This window comes from Montipora capricornis, chromosome 11 (genome assembly GCF_036669925.1).
Source record: "Montipora capricornis isolate CH-2021 chromosome 11, ASM3666992v2, whole genome shotgun sequence".
Taxonomy (NCBI): domain Eukaryota; kingdom Metazoa; phylum Cnidaria; class Anthozoa; order Scleractinia; family Acroporidae; genus Montipora; species Montipora capricornis.
This window is the reverse complement of record NC_090893.1, coordinates 5,802,273-5,818,519: the sequence shown is the minus strand read 5'-3', so window position 1 is coordinate 5,818,519 and position 16,247 is coordinate 5,802,273. Positions and strand designations below refer to the sequence as shown.

Sequence of the window (16,247 nt, the reverse complement as noted above, 5' to 3'; positions counted from 1 at the left end):
ACTGCTTATGCGAATTAGCTCTCACGAAACCGTCGTTAACTACTTGCAGGGTTCGTGGTCGGGCAAAACCCTGCAAGTAAACCCACTAAAAAGAGACGATCTCTGCAAGCGCATTTGGACAAACGACTGGTCATGGGATCACGCTTATACGAAGAAAGGAAACATCACAAGACGACAATGAGGAAGAATTAAGACCAACAAGACAAAAAGATGAAGTACGAGGAAAACACGATTAGCGAAATAACGATACCCCAGCTCGTAGCTGTACGAGAGTTAGTCTCAATGCAACATCGAGTAAAAGGCGCAGAGCAGCCAAAGATGCAAACAAACAAGTACAAGAGGTCGTGGACGCAGATGGGGAAGGGGAACCAACTGCCGAGGACATTCCTACAGAACGTAAATATTGTAAAAATCCACGCGTTAATCGTAGAAAAGGAGACTATTTCCTTGTCGAAGATCTCCCGAGATATGAAAGCTTTCTTGCCGCAAACTAAGCCGAGTAGTTTACAGTTAAAGGCGAAACACCCCTCGGAGTGAAATGAACAGCGAGAACTATCCATATCCGACAACAACAACTAAGGTAACCTATCCATTTTGAGAGGAGTAGTTCTATTAATTTCGCGCAAGACAAAGAATAATAAAAAAAAGCAGCGGTGACAAACATTAAAGTATAAACAAGCGCACTGTTTGAAATTATTTACATGACGTTTCCTATGCTTCGACATACATCCTCAGAAGTGACAGTTTACTACGAATTTAAACTTTTTAATATGTAACCTATTAAGTAACTACTATATTAACAATAATTGATTAATGAATTAACAATTAGTTAACAGTCACTTCTGAGGATGTATGTCAAAGGATACGAACGCCAAGTAAGTAATTTCAAACAATGCCATTGCATGTTTTTGTCACGCCGTTTGATGCATAGTTCTGGTTTCGATAAAGACGGCAATCAATAATGCCGTGCAAGCATAGTCACGATTCCCCTCCCCCTCTATCTGTAACCTCATTCCCAGGGCTTCTCCCTCATTTGGGGCGGGGCTTTTTTTACTGCCCCGCCCCCTTCTGAGGGAGACGCCCTGGAAACGAGGCTGCCCTCCTTAAAAATTTTATTATAATTATTATAATTAACATAATTAGTATAATTATAATTCAAATTATTATAATAAGTATAATTATTTTAATTATTATTATTATTATTATTATTATTATTATTATTAGAAAAATAGTATTAGGTTAGTTTCGGGTGCAGACAATTTTTTAGGTTAAACTAGACCCTCCGTGATAGTACACTGCGTTGCTTGTGGTTCGTGCACCGTCCCAGGCAACTTTTTTTCAAGTTGGGGGGTCATTAAGACCATTTAATTAAGGGGTCACCCAGAAGTCATACCAGCAGAGGCCCTTTGGCTCGCATGTCCTCACATGTTCGTACGACTAAAAAGATCCTTTTCTGAGGTAAAAAGCTGGCTACCGGCCTATCATTTGTCAAAAAGAAGAAATTCCTGTCCTCTTTGGAAAAAATAGACAGGCATTGCTTACGCGTGGTAGTGAAGTAACACAGCGATTTATTCCATATAGAATGTCAACTGAGCTGTGTGTTGTCTTCCAGGAGATTCAAGTTATCCTTGCGTAATATGTAGCTCTAACAGTACACGATATTGTTTTGGTATTGTCTATCATTGTAGTGCCATGGTAGAAGTCTTGGGTAAATAGCCTGAGAAGACATGTGGTTACTAGCAAAGTATTGAACCCAGAAAGATTGAAGAAAATAAATGGGAAGTGAGAAACATTGGCTTTTGGGCTGACATGTTGATAATTGATTTTGCTACGTTCAATTTTGGCTGCAGAAATAAATCGTAAAAACGAAAGTGACATGGCCGGAATTCAGCGGGCGCCATGATTAAGTTACCGCGGCATGTTTAGTCGCCAAACAGTGAAGCGTCCGTGTCAAATGATGGCAAGATACCATTGTTTCTGCCAAGTCAAGTTATTTATCACCAGGTAATTCCGTCATTTTGGAAATAGCAGCTACTTTATTATTCATCGGCGTCACAATTTTTTGCTGATTTTGCGGCTCAGTTTGTTGAAACTCAAGCACGCTTGCAACAGACCTGCTTATTTTCGTGAACCTTTCCTGCTGACAGAGCAATACTAAAAATGTCCTCCCGTATCACATTTCAACCTTGAGCTCGAAAATTCAATACACATTACGATATTATAATTCACAAAGGCAGAAAATATCACAGAATCCTTTTCCAGCGAAACATTTTATTGAAACAAGCAACATAAAAGATGCACTAAAACGCCATTTGCATTGCAATGACTTTCGAGGCCATTGCTGGTTAACGAGAATAACAAACTCACGAGGCAGAATGTATATTTATATTTAATTAAGTTAGCACAACAGAAAGACACTAACCTCATTTTGACACGAAAATGCTTTACTATTGCCATAAAAACTATCCAGTTAAGCTCGCATATTATAAAACATGATGAATTCATAAAAGCCACCTTTTCCAGCGAACAATTTTTTTAAACAAACAACATATTTGCTATTAGAGGCAAAAACCCCTTCCTATTTCATTGCGTGCGTGAAGAGAAAAAAACTCAGTTGTGTCAAATATGTGCAATATTACACCAATTAAAAGTTCAGGATCAAACCGTTTCCATGAAGAACCTTTTCCTTGAATAATGAAGCACAAAATAGACGACAAGCTTTCTTTCAAATAATTCTTGACTGTCACATTTCCAATTATGTTTTTACTGAAGACTGTGCAGAGTTGATCACAGATCCACTTAAGGTGTTCAATTTGTTCTGTCTTTGAACCCATAAGTTACCAGAAAATTTTCCATTTGATTTCAGTGTTCTACATAACAGCACACTTGGTAAAATTAGAAATACACCTCACTTTGATTTCGGTTCGACGGGCGACAGATTGTTGTCGAAGTCCATTACTCGTCGCTTGTAAGATTCCACCGCCTGTCTTGTTCAGTATCAAATTGACTTGCCATTATTGAACTTCATAAGGGTATATTTTGTTCAAAGATCCATTAAAACGCCATTCGCGTTGCATGACTTTCGACGCCATTGCCGGTTAAGTTTATCATTCTACTGTGTCCACCAGAGAAATCTACGCATTTCAACTACCCTCTCGATCCTAAGAAAATACGAGCAGAAGGCTCTATGCACAAAGATACCACTTAGCAGGGGAGTGACAGGCAAGACTTTTATCGACACGGAAGAAAAAAGAATACCAAACAAATGCCACCCAATTTCCGACTGGGATTGCACTACGGCAACCCAGTAAAAATACAAAATGTACATAAATAATTAAAATAAAAACTTAAATATGAAATATATCATTTATTGCAGTTAAAAGGCGTTCCGATATCGATGTGTGTACAGTGCAGGGACGAGTTGACTGTGGTTGGAGGAAGTGCTGTTGGAGAGAATTTAGCAACAATTAGTTAACAGTCACTTCTGAGGATGTGTGTCGAAGCATACAAACGCCAAGTAAGTAATTTCAAGCAATGCGCTTGTTTGTTTGTCACGCTGTTTGCATCTTAATTTGGATGCACAGTTCTGGTTTCGATAAAGACGGCAATCAATAATGCCGTGCAAGCATAGTCACGATTCCCCTCCCCCTCTATCTGCAACCTCGTTCCCAGGGCTTCTCCCTCATTTGGGGGAGGGGCGTTTTTTTATTGCCCCGCCCCCAAATGAGGGAGAAGCCCTGGGAACGAGGTTGCAGATAGAGGGGGAGGGGAGGCGTGACTATGCTTGCATGGCTCTCCGAGGGACTGGGGCTGTGTGGGAGATTGAATTATCATTCAACCCCAGCCCTAGTCCCCCATGAGAGCCTGCTCGCAGGCTACATTATTGATTGCCGTCTTTATCGAAACCAGAACTATGCATCCAAGTTAAGACGCAAACGGCGTGACAAACCAACAAGTGCATTAATTAGCTTAAATATTATACTTATTTTAATTATTATTATATCAATTATTTTTATTAGAAACAGCATCAGGTGTTCCGATGTGCGTACAGTGCAGGGACGAGTTGACTGTGGTTGGCGGAAGTGCTGCTGAACCCTGCTAAACCAGTGAAACTATATCATGGGAACTCACAGTTAATATGAGCAACTCTTTGTCAGCTTTTTAACTTGTGCGGCCAAGCAGAAGTGAATTACTTGGTTCATCTCTTTTTGCTGTCAACATGTTCATGGCAGGATCATTGACTCAACGGTAAGAATTTTCAAATGGGTTATACGTCAAGTTTAGCTTTTAACTTACTATTGTTCTGTTAATTAAAGGAGAAAAGTTTAAACTTCAGAAGAATTCACTTTTTTTCGTTTGGAGCTGACCATGTTTAATTTTGGAGTCTGCTTTTTGAAAACCTCAAGGTTAACTTAACCTTGTTATTGGGATTTTGATGTTGCCCCTGTCTCTTCCAACCTTAAACTTAATACATGTAGAAAATTTATTAAGGAAAAGCATGTTAGTACTTGTAACTACTTAGAGTAACTTCTAATTACTGGAAATGTAATTGCAATAAAGGAGTTGTTTTCCCTATCCAGTTATGGTATTTCGACTGTGTACTTAAGGTTATTTTATCGTCAATCTCGAAAGAGGATTGAATTTTTTGGGTGGATAATTTGTGAAAGAGTGTAAGGAAAATATCGTCCGTGGCGTAGTATAATTCATTTTTCACTGCTTGAAGTGCTTTGTCATGCGTGCCAGTAATAATCCATTTTCCGCTATGTTAAGGAAGTGACATCCCTAAAGTTGTGTTCCGTTGGGGGTCTCTCTCTCTCTCTCTCTCTCCACATGATTACTTTCACTGGTGTCTTGTTCCAAACTTCTTGTCTCCTGTTCCTTTTTAAAGCCTGCTAAACCAGTGAAGCTACATCGTGGGAACTCACAGTTAATTAACCTTGAGTTTCCGTTTTGACCTCAAGAAGGTAACTCACGTATTTGCCTTATAAAAAGAACAAGTTGAAACTTCTGATGTATTCATGTCCTTATTGTTTGGAGCTGACCAATGTTTGGAAGTTTTAGAGAACACTTCCTGGGTACGTTAAGGTTAACTTAACCTTATTATTGGAATTTTGATACCGCCTTGTCTCTTCCCACTCTGAAATAAGAACATGTAGAAAAATCATAAGGAAGAGGGAAAAGCCTTTTTTTCCCCATCTGGATATAGTATTTTCGACTCAGTGTAGAGGAGATATCGTTAACGTCACCTATAGTCATTGCTTAACCAGTGACGCAAGGTCATAGGACTTCAAAATTTACATGAGCAACTCTCTACGAGCTTTTTGACTTGTGCGGACGAGCAGAACTGGCAGCATCAAGGCAGCAGTGAAGTACTTGGTTCATCTCTTGTTGCAGTAAACGCGTTCATGGCAGGATTGACTTGAAATTAATTTAAGCCATGGGAAAAACTGTTTTAATGAGTGTTTGCATCAGGAAAACGAATTATTAGAATCACTTACAACTTTACTGGGCGCAGCCGTCTAAAATAATTCAGTTGTGTCGTTAATAACACTTAAGGTGATTCCTTAGTAGTAGAAGATGTTGTAAGATTTTCCTTAAACTTTTCTCGATTATTCCCTACATTATGGTGACTCGAAATGTGCAATTAAATAAATAGGTCACCGAGCTCGTTCGCGAGATATAACTTCCTCAAGTTACTCATTTAATCATTTCGACTTCATCTATCAAGGACAAGTTTGTTCTGTCGGTTCAGGCTACGTTTTGCAGAACAGGAAGCACAGCCTTGACGTAGTTCTTTAAATAACAAAACAGATGAATTGTATTGCTCAAAAGGAATAATTTAACGTTTGTTTTGTGTGCACAGGCACACGTCTTGAAAAGGCACTGACTAATATTCTTCTGGTGCGTGATCTCGAGGAGACAATTTTGTGTCCATGAGTGATGGCTTTCCTGTAACTTTTTTGACGTAAATTTTTTAACATTTTTACAGCACTAAGGTGATGAGTAACAGAATAAAATTATGCCAAAAAAAAGATAGGTCACCAACCTCGTTTAGGAAAGCAGACCAAGCTTGACCCCTCGAGAACACTTCTCCCCGATAGCAAGGTTTCACTTTCACTGTTGGACTGAAATGTTCTTTAGCATCATCAAAGCTATCACTCAACTTTTTGTTTTGCGAGAGTCTAAAAGGTTTCTTGTTTTGCTCTTTACTGCTGTGCTCTGAAAACTGCCATTCTTCTTCTTTCTAGCGAGGTTTCTGGCAGGAAAGGTCGCCATTTTGAAATGTTTTTGGCCACGTTCGATATATCAATATTCACACATGGCTACGAGTCTATGGTTAAATTCAAACATCGTTTAGTTTAGAAATATCCGTTTAGACTTGTGACACAAAGAAAACAGAACTGAGCCGTGAAATTTGACCATAAAGCCTCTTTGCCATGCCTTAATACGAACGTGGCCTACGCTGTGTTATGCGCAGAACAGGATGCGCAGTGCAATACTAGGGAATCACCTTAAGGACGGTGCCTACTATTGTTACTGTGCATACGTTCTGCGCATCTTGAGATACTCGGATTTCCTATCGGTGATGCTTACTGATACAGGGATATATTTGCGCAGTTTAAAACTATCCGGAAAAAGTAGATCTTAGTATTAAAGTACTCTTGGTATCCAAAAAGAAAATGGGGGTAACCATGCATTTTTGAGAGATAAGTAAAATTCAATTTGAGAAAGAACGCCATACATTGCTTTGTATTTTAAAGCTTTTTACAAAGATTATTCATGAATTATCTTTGAAAAATGCATGGTTACCCCCAATTTTCTTTTTGGATTTTAATAACACTTGTTAAGATCTACATTTCCTGCATAATCACACACCGGGGCAAAAATATTGTTAATTAGTAGGCACCGTCCTTAATAACATTAGTCTAATAAAATTAATATTTAACAATTATTCGCCAAAGGCGAAGTGATTATTGGTGATTATAATCCATCAAATATTTTCGCTCGCGCGCGATTGGTCTAAACGCGTCACGTGGGCGAATATTCCCCAGCTAAAACTGGGGAATATCCTCGTACCCCAATTTTTAAAACGATTTTGTATAATCACCTGTGTATTTATACTAATAACATTTAGTAACATTAATTGTCACAATTATCCAAGATGGTGGCTCCTGGTCAATATGAAGTCAAAAACAAGCGGACAAGCAGGAGTTAATTACTTGGTTCATCTCTTTTTGCTGTCAACATGTTTATGGCAGGATCATTGACTCAACGGTAAGAATTTTCAAATGGGTTACACGTCTAGTTTCACTTTTCACTTACGTATTTGTCTTGTAAAAAGAATAGCTCCAAACTTCTCAAGAATTCATTTTCTTTCTCGCTTGGAGCTGACCATGTTTTGGAGTCCACTTTCTTACCATGTTGTCTGAAATGCGCATACGCACTCCTTTAAGGTTTTGCAAAGGCAGCAAAGGCGTTCCATTTTTTGACTCTAACAAAAATAGAGTACTTAAGACAATTTACTCTTCCTGATTTCCTTTGTATTTATATACATGATTTGCTTGTGTAATTTTACTTTAACAATATTCAAAAAAAGAATTTTTGTGGGAGGCGAGCCCACCTCATGGTTATAATGTGTGCTTGACTCGGGGGAACATTGTGTTGTGTTCTTAGACAAGACACTTTAATTACTCTCACGGTGCCTAGCTTTCTCCACCCAAGTGGGTACCGGCAAATTTATTGTTGGAGGTTAGCCCTGCGATGGACTGGCATCCCATCCAGGGGGAAGTAGAAATACTCCAAGTCGCTTCATGCCATGGAAACTGGGATAAGCTCCGGCCTGATGGCCGCACTGCCTTCTGGCTCGTATGCAGAAACTTTACCTTTTGTAGCATTCTACTATAAGAGTGGGACTTATAAGGAGAGTGCTTTCTGATAGTTATCATCATCTGACACCTAAAGACACGATTGTAGTTTGTATCAATAAAGTATATTAGCGTCTTCTGTGTATTCTTCCATACAAAAGCCCATGCGACAGCTCGAACAAACAGTGTCAAATAACCAAAATAAAGCTATAACCTTTATTTGGACGACCCTACTTTAAAACGAGCATTGACCATCCTTTAACGTGCCGTTTTTAGAAAGACAACTAATTGCATAAAGAAATTAACTGATTAGAGTGTAGTGTGAAGTGTTAAGTTTCTACCCCATATGAACCATGTGAGCATTAGCCCTACTAATGGAAATGAACCCACACAATGGTTAGATCACCACTGCTCTACCGACTGAGCTACAAGGTCAGACGGGAGCAGGCCGTGGAAACTGAAGATGTTAAAGTCACGGCAATGAACATGTACAAGGAAGGATTACATTTTTGCAAACGTTGCTTCACGGCCAACATTTGCAAGAATGTAATTCTTCCTTGTACTTGTACATGTTCATTGCCATGACTTTAAAATCTTCAGTTCTCACGGCCTGCTCCCATCTGACCTTGTAGCTCAGTCGGTAGAGCAGCGGTGATCTAACCTGAAGGTCGTGGCTTCAATTCCCACCTTGGTCAGAGTTTTTCTCTGTCCTTGTGTGGGCCCATTTCCATTAGTAGGGCCAACGCTCATATGGGGTAGAAACTTAGCACTTCACATTACACTCTAATCAGTTAATTTCTTTATGCAATTAGTTGTCTTTCTAAAAACGGTACGTTTAAGGATGGTGAATGCTCTTTTCAAAGTAAGGTCGTGTCAAATAAAGGTTATAACTTTATTTTGGTTATTTGACCCTGTTTGTTAGAGTTGTCGCATGGGGTTTCGTAGGAAGAATATATAAAGTCGCTAATAAACACTTGATTGATACAAGCTACAATCGTGTTAGGTGTCAAAGGTAACTATCAGAAAGCACTCTCCTTATAAGTCCCACTGCTAAAAAATTAAGCTGACAGTGGGAAAAACTGTTTTTAATGAGTGTTTGCATCAAGTAAAAAGAATGTGTTCAATAATACTCTTGGAATCATAGGCAGAAACCTGTCAGAGCTCAGGTTCAGTGGTGAGAGCACTCGCCTCTCACCAATGTGTTCCCAGACTCTGCGTCACATGTAGGTTGAGTTTGTTGGTTCTCTACTCTTCTCCGAGATGTTTTTTTCCGGTTACTCCAGTTTTACACTCTTCTCAAAAACCAACATTTGATTTTATTTGCATCAATTTGTTGATTTCAGTGTACTGTGTCCCCAATTAGTGCTCCAGCATTAGAATGACTAGACACTTGAATAAAGTTCCTTTCTTTCTATTTTTTTTTTACTCCAGTAACATGTTGAAGATGCGGTTAAGAGAAAACCTTGGGCCTATGCCCTGGAGAAGATGACAGGAAGTAAAGGAGGTGGATATTTCAGCTATCACTGAGTATTTTAAACTCTTGTATGACTGGATGAAGAAACAAAGAAAGGAGATCGGTGATGCTCCACTAGGGTGAGACGAGTACCCTACAATGACTTCTACATGACTACAGACTGAACAAGTTAAGGCAGGTCCAACATCTGGGATTCCTTTCCTCATTCCAGTCATGTTTTACTTTAACGTGATGGTCTTAGCATTTCCATTTGCAGCGTTGGTTTGGTAAAAATGTTTTCAAAAGCAGTAATAGACTCAAGGGCAATGCTTAATGTGCATCCCTTGTTTGGTTTGTGTTGGGTAGGCATATGCGCATAAGGTGCTCGGTCTATAACCATGAAATTGAATTTTTTGTGTGACTTGACCGAAAAATGGTTTTGGGGTTCCTTTTATTCCACAAACAACTTGTTATGCAGGGAAAAAAGAGGAAAATTCTACAACATCTTTTAGAAACTTAAGCCTTTTTTCCAGCGACTTCTTGTTTATCGATAACTCTATAGTGTAAATTCTCGATATTGATCGATTCACATACTGAAGACTCTAAAACTTTTTATTTTGATCAGCAATAAACTGCTTTTGCTCTCCTGAAATTTTTTACATAGCCATGGATGGACCTGTCAGTTCTGCAGCCATTCAATTTTTCCATTTCACTCTGACAATTGAGGATTGTGAGCTTTTTCAGCTTTCTTTCAACTCCAACTCTGACTGTTTGTGCTCCAAGGATACTCTAAATTCTATAACATACTGATGATTTAGTAGTAGATAAAAATATGAGCGGGAGATCTGTATGGGCCTTTACAATGGCGAGCCATTGTAAACGTCCATACAGATCGGACGCGAATATTTTATCCTGCTTGTGAAATGAATACATACATTAAATTAAATGCAAAGTATTGTTATTTTAATCAGTAGAGATCTGTATCAAAAGTTAATGAATACTAATTAGCTGAGCAGGAGTTTGTATCAAAAGTTAATTCTACTGTTTAATAATAATATTCATCAACCCCAGTTGATTTGTATTGGGGTTTACAGTAGTGTACAATATGTGATGTGAATACTGTGCTGGGATTGGTTTGCACCCTAATGAATTATTAATGAATTTTACAACCACAATTACAGACTTTATCTAATATTGTTTGACACTGTGTGACCCCCCTTTTGAAAAATCCTGGCTACACCCCTGCATTGTGGTCCTGTGTATGGGCATCCTTCTTTAAATTTACAAATATTTGTGAATAACTTTTATTCTGTCTTGGATAAAAAAAAAAAGCTCTGCTTGATATCTGGTGGTTTTAACAATAATCTCTTAAACTATGATAATCATGCCCCTACAGAAGAATTCGTAAATACCTTAAGTTCCTTAATTATGGTGTATCAGTTCGGGGAAATACTTATAGTTCTACTCTTAGATCCTTAACAATTCTACAAAAGAGAGCCATATGTATTAATTACTACCTTGTCAAAACCAGATGAACACTCTGAGCCTCTCTGCAAAGCTCTGGAAATTTTACGTAGTTTTTATGTATCAGTATCATAACAACCCTCTTCCCTCATCTTTTGATAATTTCTTCAGGACAGTATCATCAATTTATCAATACAAAACCAGATTTGCTAAATCAAGTAATATTACATAAAAAATATCAAAACTAACTATGGTCAATTTAACATTTGCTTTGCAGCTGCCAAAATTTGGAATAATTTAAACATCTACCCCAAAAAGAATTCAACAAGGAAGTAAAGCTAAACATCTTGCAGACTTATGAATGGGCCCGGTTGTTCGAAAGCAGATTAACTTAATCCAGGATTAGCGTATACTTTTATTTCCAGTTTTAACTTTTCGGTGAAAGTTTCTTTTGCTTATTTTTGTTTTTCAAGATTGACTTCTTCTAATGTAAGGTTTTGCCGAATATCAGCGTTGAACAGCTCTTGGGAGTAGAGAAATAAACTTTTAGCGAGAAGCAGAAACGAAGCTAAATTCAATACTTTATTCTCTCCGGAACACCACTCTCAGAAATTACAAAGACGCACGTGTTTATTGAAAGTCGAGGAGCAATAGAGACGCCCCCTCTAAGCATGCAAGTGTCACGGATAGAAATGTAACACAACAATGTTCGAGGCACTACAAACTCCTTGGTTAATTTTTAATCTGGAATTAGCGTTAATCGGCTTTTGAACAAACCGGGCCCTGGTATTTAGTAATGTAGTACTTAGTATTGTAATTCATCTTTTTCTGCTTGCATGCATTGAGTCTTTTGACTGCGGGTTTTCCTTTTTTACTGTTATTTGATTTTCTCATGATATTATCTGTTCCTTAAAATTATCTTTTCAAGCTTTAATATAATTTTTTTTTAATTTGCTCTGAGTGAACTATTAACAAATTTTAGTATCAATTATTTTTTGATTGTAATATGTTTAAATATGGTAAAAAAGCTTGTTGTTGTTGAAATATATTTTTGATTCAAGACAACGCTTATTTTATGTAACCTCAGTGTTTGGCTTTACAACGACTTGGAACTTGGTCCTACTCCTTCACTCTGCGGGGTGGGGTCTTTCACAAGCTCAGCCTGCATATCCAAATTCAGAAAAAGTGGCAACTAACAACTAGATGTAGTCTCATCAGTTGAGCTTAATTGAATTGATAAAATCTGCTTAACAAAAGAGAACCTTGAATTAACATGAAATAAAGAACTATGATTCTAGTTGAGTGTTTTTTTGATATATATGACGGCTTTTGCATAGATTAGTAGGATGATGGGAGAAATGAGTCCTTATAAACTAAAAAATGAAGGAATGAAGGGAAGAATGAATGAAAAAGTAGAACGAATGTAAAAACAAGGTTTAACCGCGCACCGGTGGCTCAGTTGGATGAGCACCGGGTTGTCACGCGGGAGGTCATGAGTTCAACTCGGGCCGGACCAACACTCAGGGTCTTTAAATAACTAAGTAGAAAGTGCTGCCTTTGTAATTACATCTGCAAATGGTTAGACTCTCTAGTCTTCTCGGATAAGGACGATAAGCCGGAGCTCCCGTAAAAGAACCCACACACTGTTCGTAAAGAGTAAGGGATGTAGTTCCTGGTGTTGTACCCTGCGAGCAGGCTCACCTTATAGGCGGTAGATCCGCAATCGCGAGCCACCTTGCCCCATTCTGCCTATCAAGTGAGCCTGCTCGCAGGCTACCGGTGTTGTGGTCTGGGTAGGGTGGAGCACCTCGCATAGGACCTCGAGTCCTGTTCGTGCTCCTTCCCTCTGGGCAGGTTTGCTCAGTAGAAGAGGCAAAACCAGATGTCTTGTAAAACATGAAGTCACTTTATTTAACGATGGACGCCGGCGGTGCGCCCTTTACCCCCCTCCCTCTGTCAGTGCTCCATTTTACGGCTATATTTAACAATTAGACCTGTAACCTTTGCTTGACCCATAGCCCGCAAGGGGTCAATAGGGGTCAAGAGGATCGAACTGGGGACCTCTTGCCCAGAAAGGGGCAGGTACAAAACACAGGTCACAGGTCATTGTTTTACCAATACAGAAAGTGTCTTAAACATTAATAAATGCCAACCTTTTGGCCTATTAATTAGGTTAGCTTTTATGAATGTTTAGGATACTTTCTGTATTGGTAAAACAATGACCTGTGATATGTGTTTTGTACCTGCCACCACGAAAGCCGCGCAATTATCAACTGGGCTACGCCTGCTCCTTTCTTTTAATTTCGTCATTTTGGCAAAGTCGAGAGACTTGCTATGCAAGTAACAACGTGTTAGAAAATGATTATCCATTGCATCTCGGGTCCCGTACGAAGTGAAGCACCCGCTACGCCATCCACGCATAGGGGCTTTTCAGGGCCAATGAAACACAATCAACGAAACAACAGAACACACAATAACTGTTAAGAATCCCAAACATTTTGATGGAGAAACATCCAAATGCGAGGGGTGTAGATGCAGAGACTTTAATCCCACAGTCAGCAACGCAAGTTCAACCCGTTATATTCGAAGCGATCATCGGTAGTGTACTGATGGGTGTAACTGGGGACATAATAGTTAGGTCTTACACCAAGTACTCCAATAGGGTTACTTCCATTTTGATATCCTTGAGCTTCGCGCCAACATCAAACACTACATATAATAGTAAACCAACCGTACTTTTTTGCCGACGCCGAGCATTTCCCGAAGATCTTCGCCAAAGGATTTGTTCGTTTGTTGGGCATTGTTGTCAAAACGTGGGCAAAGCGTTCATGTTACGCCCATAAGACGTCCCATACATTACAACTTTAAATATGGTATATACCACACGAAGTGTCCTTTTAGACCAACGTTAGACATCATCCACCCTAATTTACCCCAATCCGCCATAAGTTACGCTAACTTAACATCGTTAACCCTCAGGTACCCTAAGTTCACCTCGTTTTACCACGTTTACCCACATCTACCCTAAGTAAACCACGTTTACCCACATCTACCCTAAGTTAACCAGGTTTCACCACATCCACCCTAAGTTAACCAGGTTTAACCACATCTACCCTAAGTTAACAACGTTTACCCACATTTACCCTTATTTAACCACGTTTACCCACATGTACCCTTACTTAACCACATTAACCCACATGTACCCTAAGTGAACCCCGTTTAACCGCATTTACCCTTAGTGAACCACGTTTACCCACATCTATCCTTAGTTAACCATGTTTACCCACATGTACCCTACTTGAACCAGGTTTAACCACATCTACCCTTAGTGAAGCACGTTTACCCACATCTACCCTAAGTTAACCACGTTTACCCACATCTACCCTAAGTTAACAACGTTTACCCACATCTACCCTAAGTTAACCACGTTTACCCTCATCTACCCTAAATGAACCACGTTTAACCACATCTACCCCAAGTAAACCACGTTTACACACATCTACCGTAAGTGAACCTCGTTTAACCACATCTACTCTTAGTTAACCACGTTTACCCACGTGGTGAACCACGTTTAACCACATCTACCCCAAGTGAACCATGTTTAACCAAATCTACCCTAAGTGAACCACGTTAAACCACATCTACCCTAAGTAAACCACGTTTACACACATCTACCCTAAGTGAACCACGTTTAACCACATCTACCCCAGGTGAACCACGTTTAACCACATCTACCCTAAGTGAACCACGTTTAACCACATCTACCCTAAGTGAACCACGTTTAACCACATCTACCCCAAGTGAACCTCGTTTAACCACATCTACCCTAAGTGAACCTCGTTTAACCACATCTACCCTAAGTGAACCACGTTTAACCACATCTACCCTTAGTTAACAACATTTACCCACATTTACCCTTAGTTAACCACGTTTACCCACATGTACCCTAAGTGAACCACGTTTACCCACATCTACCCTAAGTGAACCACGTTTAACCACATCTACCCTTAGTTAACCATGTTTACCCACATCTACCCTTAGTTAATCACGTTTATCCACATGTACCCTACTTGCACCAGGTTTAACCACATCTACCCTTAGTTAAGCACGTTTACCCACATCTACCCTAAGTTAAGCACGTTTACCCACATCTACCCTAAGTTAACAACGTTTACCCACATCTACCCTTAGTTAAGCACGTTTACCCACATCTACCCTTAGTTAACCACGTTTACCCATATCTACCCTAAGTTAACCGCGTTTAACCACATCTACCCTAAGTGAACCACGTTTAACCACATTTACCCTAAGTTAACAACGTTTACCCACATCTACCCTTAGTGAACCACGTTTACCCACATCTACCCTAAATGAACCACATTTAACTACATCTACCCTTAGTTAACCACGTTTACCCACATGTACCCTTAGTGAACCACGTTTACCCACATCTACCCTAAGTTAACAACGTTTACCCACATCTACCCTAAGTTAACCACGTTTACCCTCATCTACCCTAAATTAACCACGTTTAACCACATCTACCCTAAGTGAACCACGTTTAACCAAATCTACCCCAAGTAAACCACGTTTACACACATCTACCGTAAGTGAACCTCGTTTAACCACATCTACTCTTAGTTAACCACGTTTAACCACGTGGTGAACCACGTTTAACCACATCTACCCCAAGTGAACCATGTTTAACAAAATCTACCCTAAGTGAACCACGTTAAACCACATCTACCCTAAGTAAACCACGTTTACACACATCTACCCCAGGTGAACCACGTTTAACCACATCTACCCTAAGTGAACCACGTTTAACCACATCTACCCTAAGTGAACCACGTTAAACCCCATCTACCTTAAGTAAACCACGTTTACACACATCTACCCTAAGTGAACCTCGTTTAACCACATCTACCTTAAGTTAACCACGTTTACCCTCATCTACCCTAAGTGAACCACGTTTAACCAAATCTACCCTAAGTTAACCACGTTTACCCACATCTACTCTAAGTTAACAACCTTTAACCACATTTACCCTTAGTTAACCACGGTTACCCACATGTACCCTAAGTGAACCACGTTTAACCACATCTACCCTAAGTGAACCACGTTTAACCACATCTACCCTTAGTTAACCATGTTTACCCACATCTACCCTTAGTTAATCACGTTTACCCACATGTACCCTACTTGAACCAGGTTTAACCACATCTACCCTTAGTTGAGCACGTTTACCCACATCTACCCTAAGTTAAGCACGTTTACCCACATCTACCCTAAGTTAACAACGTTTACCCACATCTACCCTTAGTTAACCACGTTTTCTCACACGTACCATAAGTGAACCACGTTTAACCACATCTACCCTTAGTTAAGCACGTTTACCCATATCTACCCTAAGTTAACCACGTTTACCCACATCTACCCTTAGTTAACCACGTTTTCTCACATGT

The 16,247-nt window shown here is 39.4% G+C and overlaps 1 protein-coding gene and 1 long non-coding RNA gene across 4 annotated transcripts in view; both read left to right on the top strand.

Moving 5' to 3' along the window:
- The window catches only part of LOC138023037 (uncharacterized), a 45,721-nt gene extending 45,540 nt beyond the window's left edge, over nt 1-181 (top strand). Inside the window, exon 28 of the mRNA XM_068870071.1 lies at nt 50-181. Coding sequence (XP_068726172.1) covers nt 50-181 — 132 coding nt within the window. The remainder of the gene's footprint in view (nt 1-49) is intronic.
- A 342-nt stretch (nt 182-523) lies between these two features.
- LOC138024186 (uncharacterized) lies at nt 524-12,079 on the top strand. Of its 3 annotated transcripts, XR_011126915.1 has the most exons (6): nt 524-580; nt 1,851-2,004; nt 3,377-3,517; nt 4,020-4,248; nt 7,163-7,275; nt 9,297-12,079. It is a non-coding gene; the product is annotated as an uncharacterized lncRNA (long non-coding RNA). The 3 variants fall into 3 exon arrangements; XR_011126914.1 differs by lacking the exon at nt 524-580 and having other exon boundaries at nt 1,826-2,004; XR_011126913.1 differs by lacking the exons at nt 524-580; nt 1,851-2,004 and having other exon boundaries at nt 2,067-3,517.
- The last annotated feature ends 4,168 nt before the right edge of the window (nt 12,080-16,247 follow it).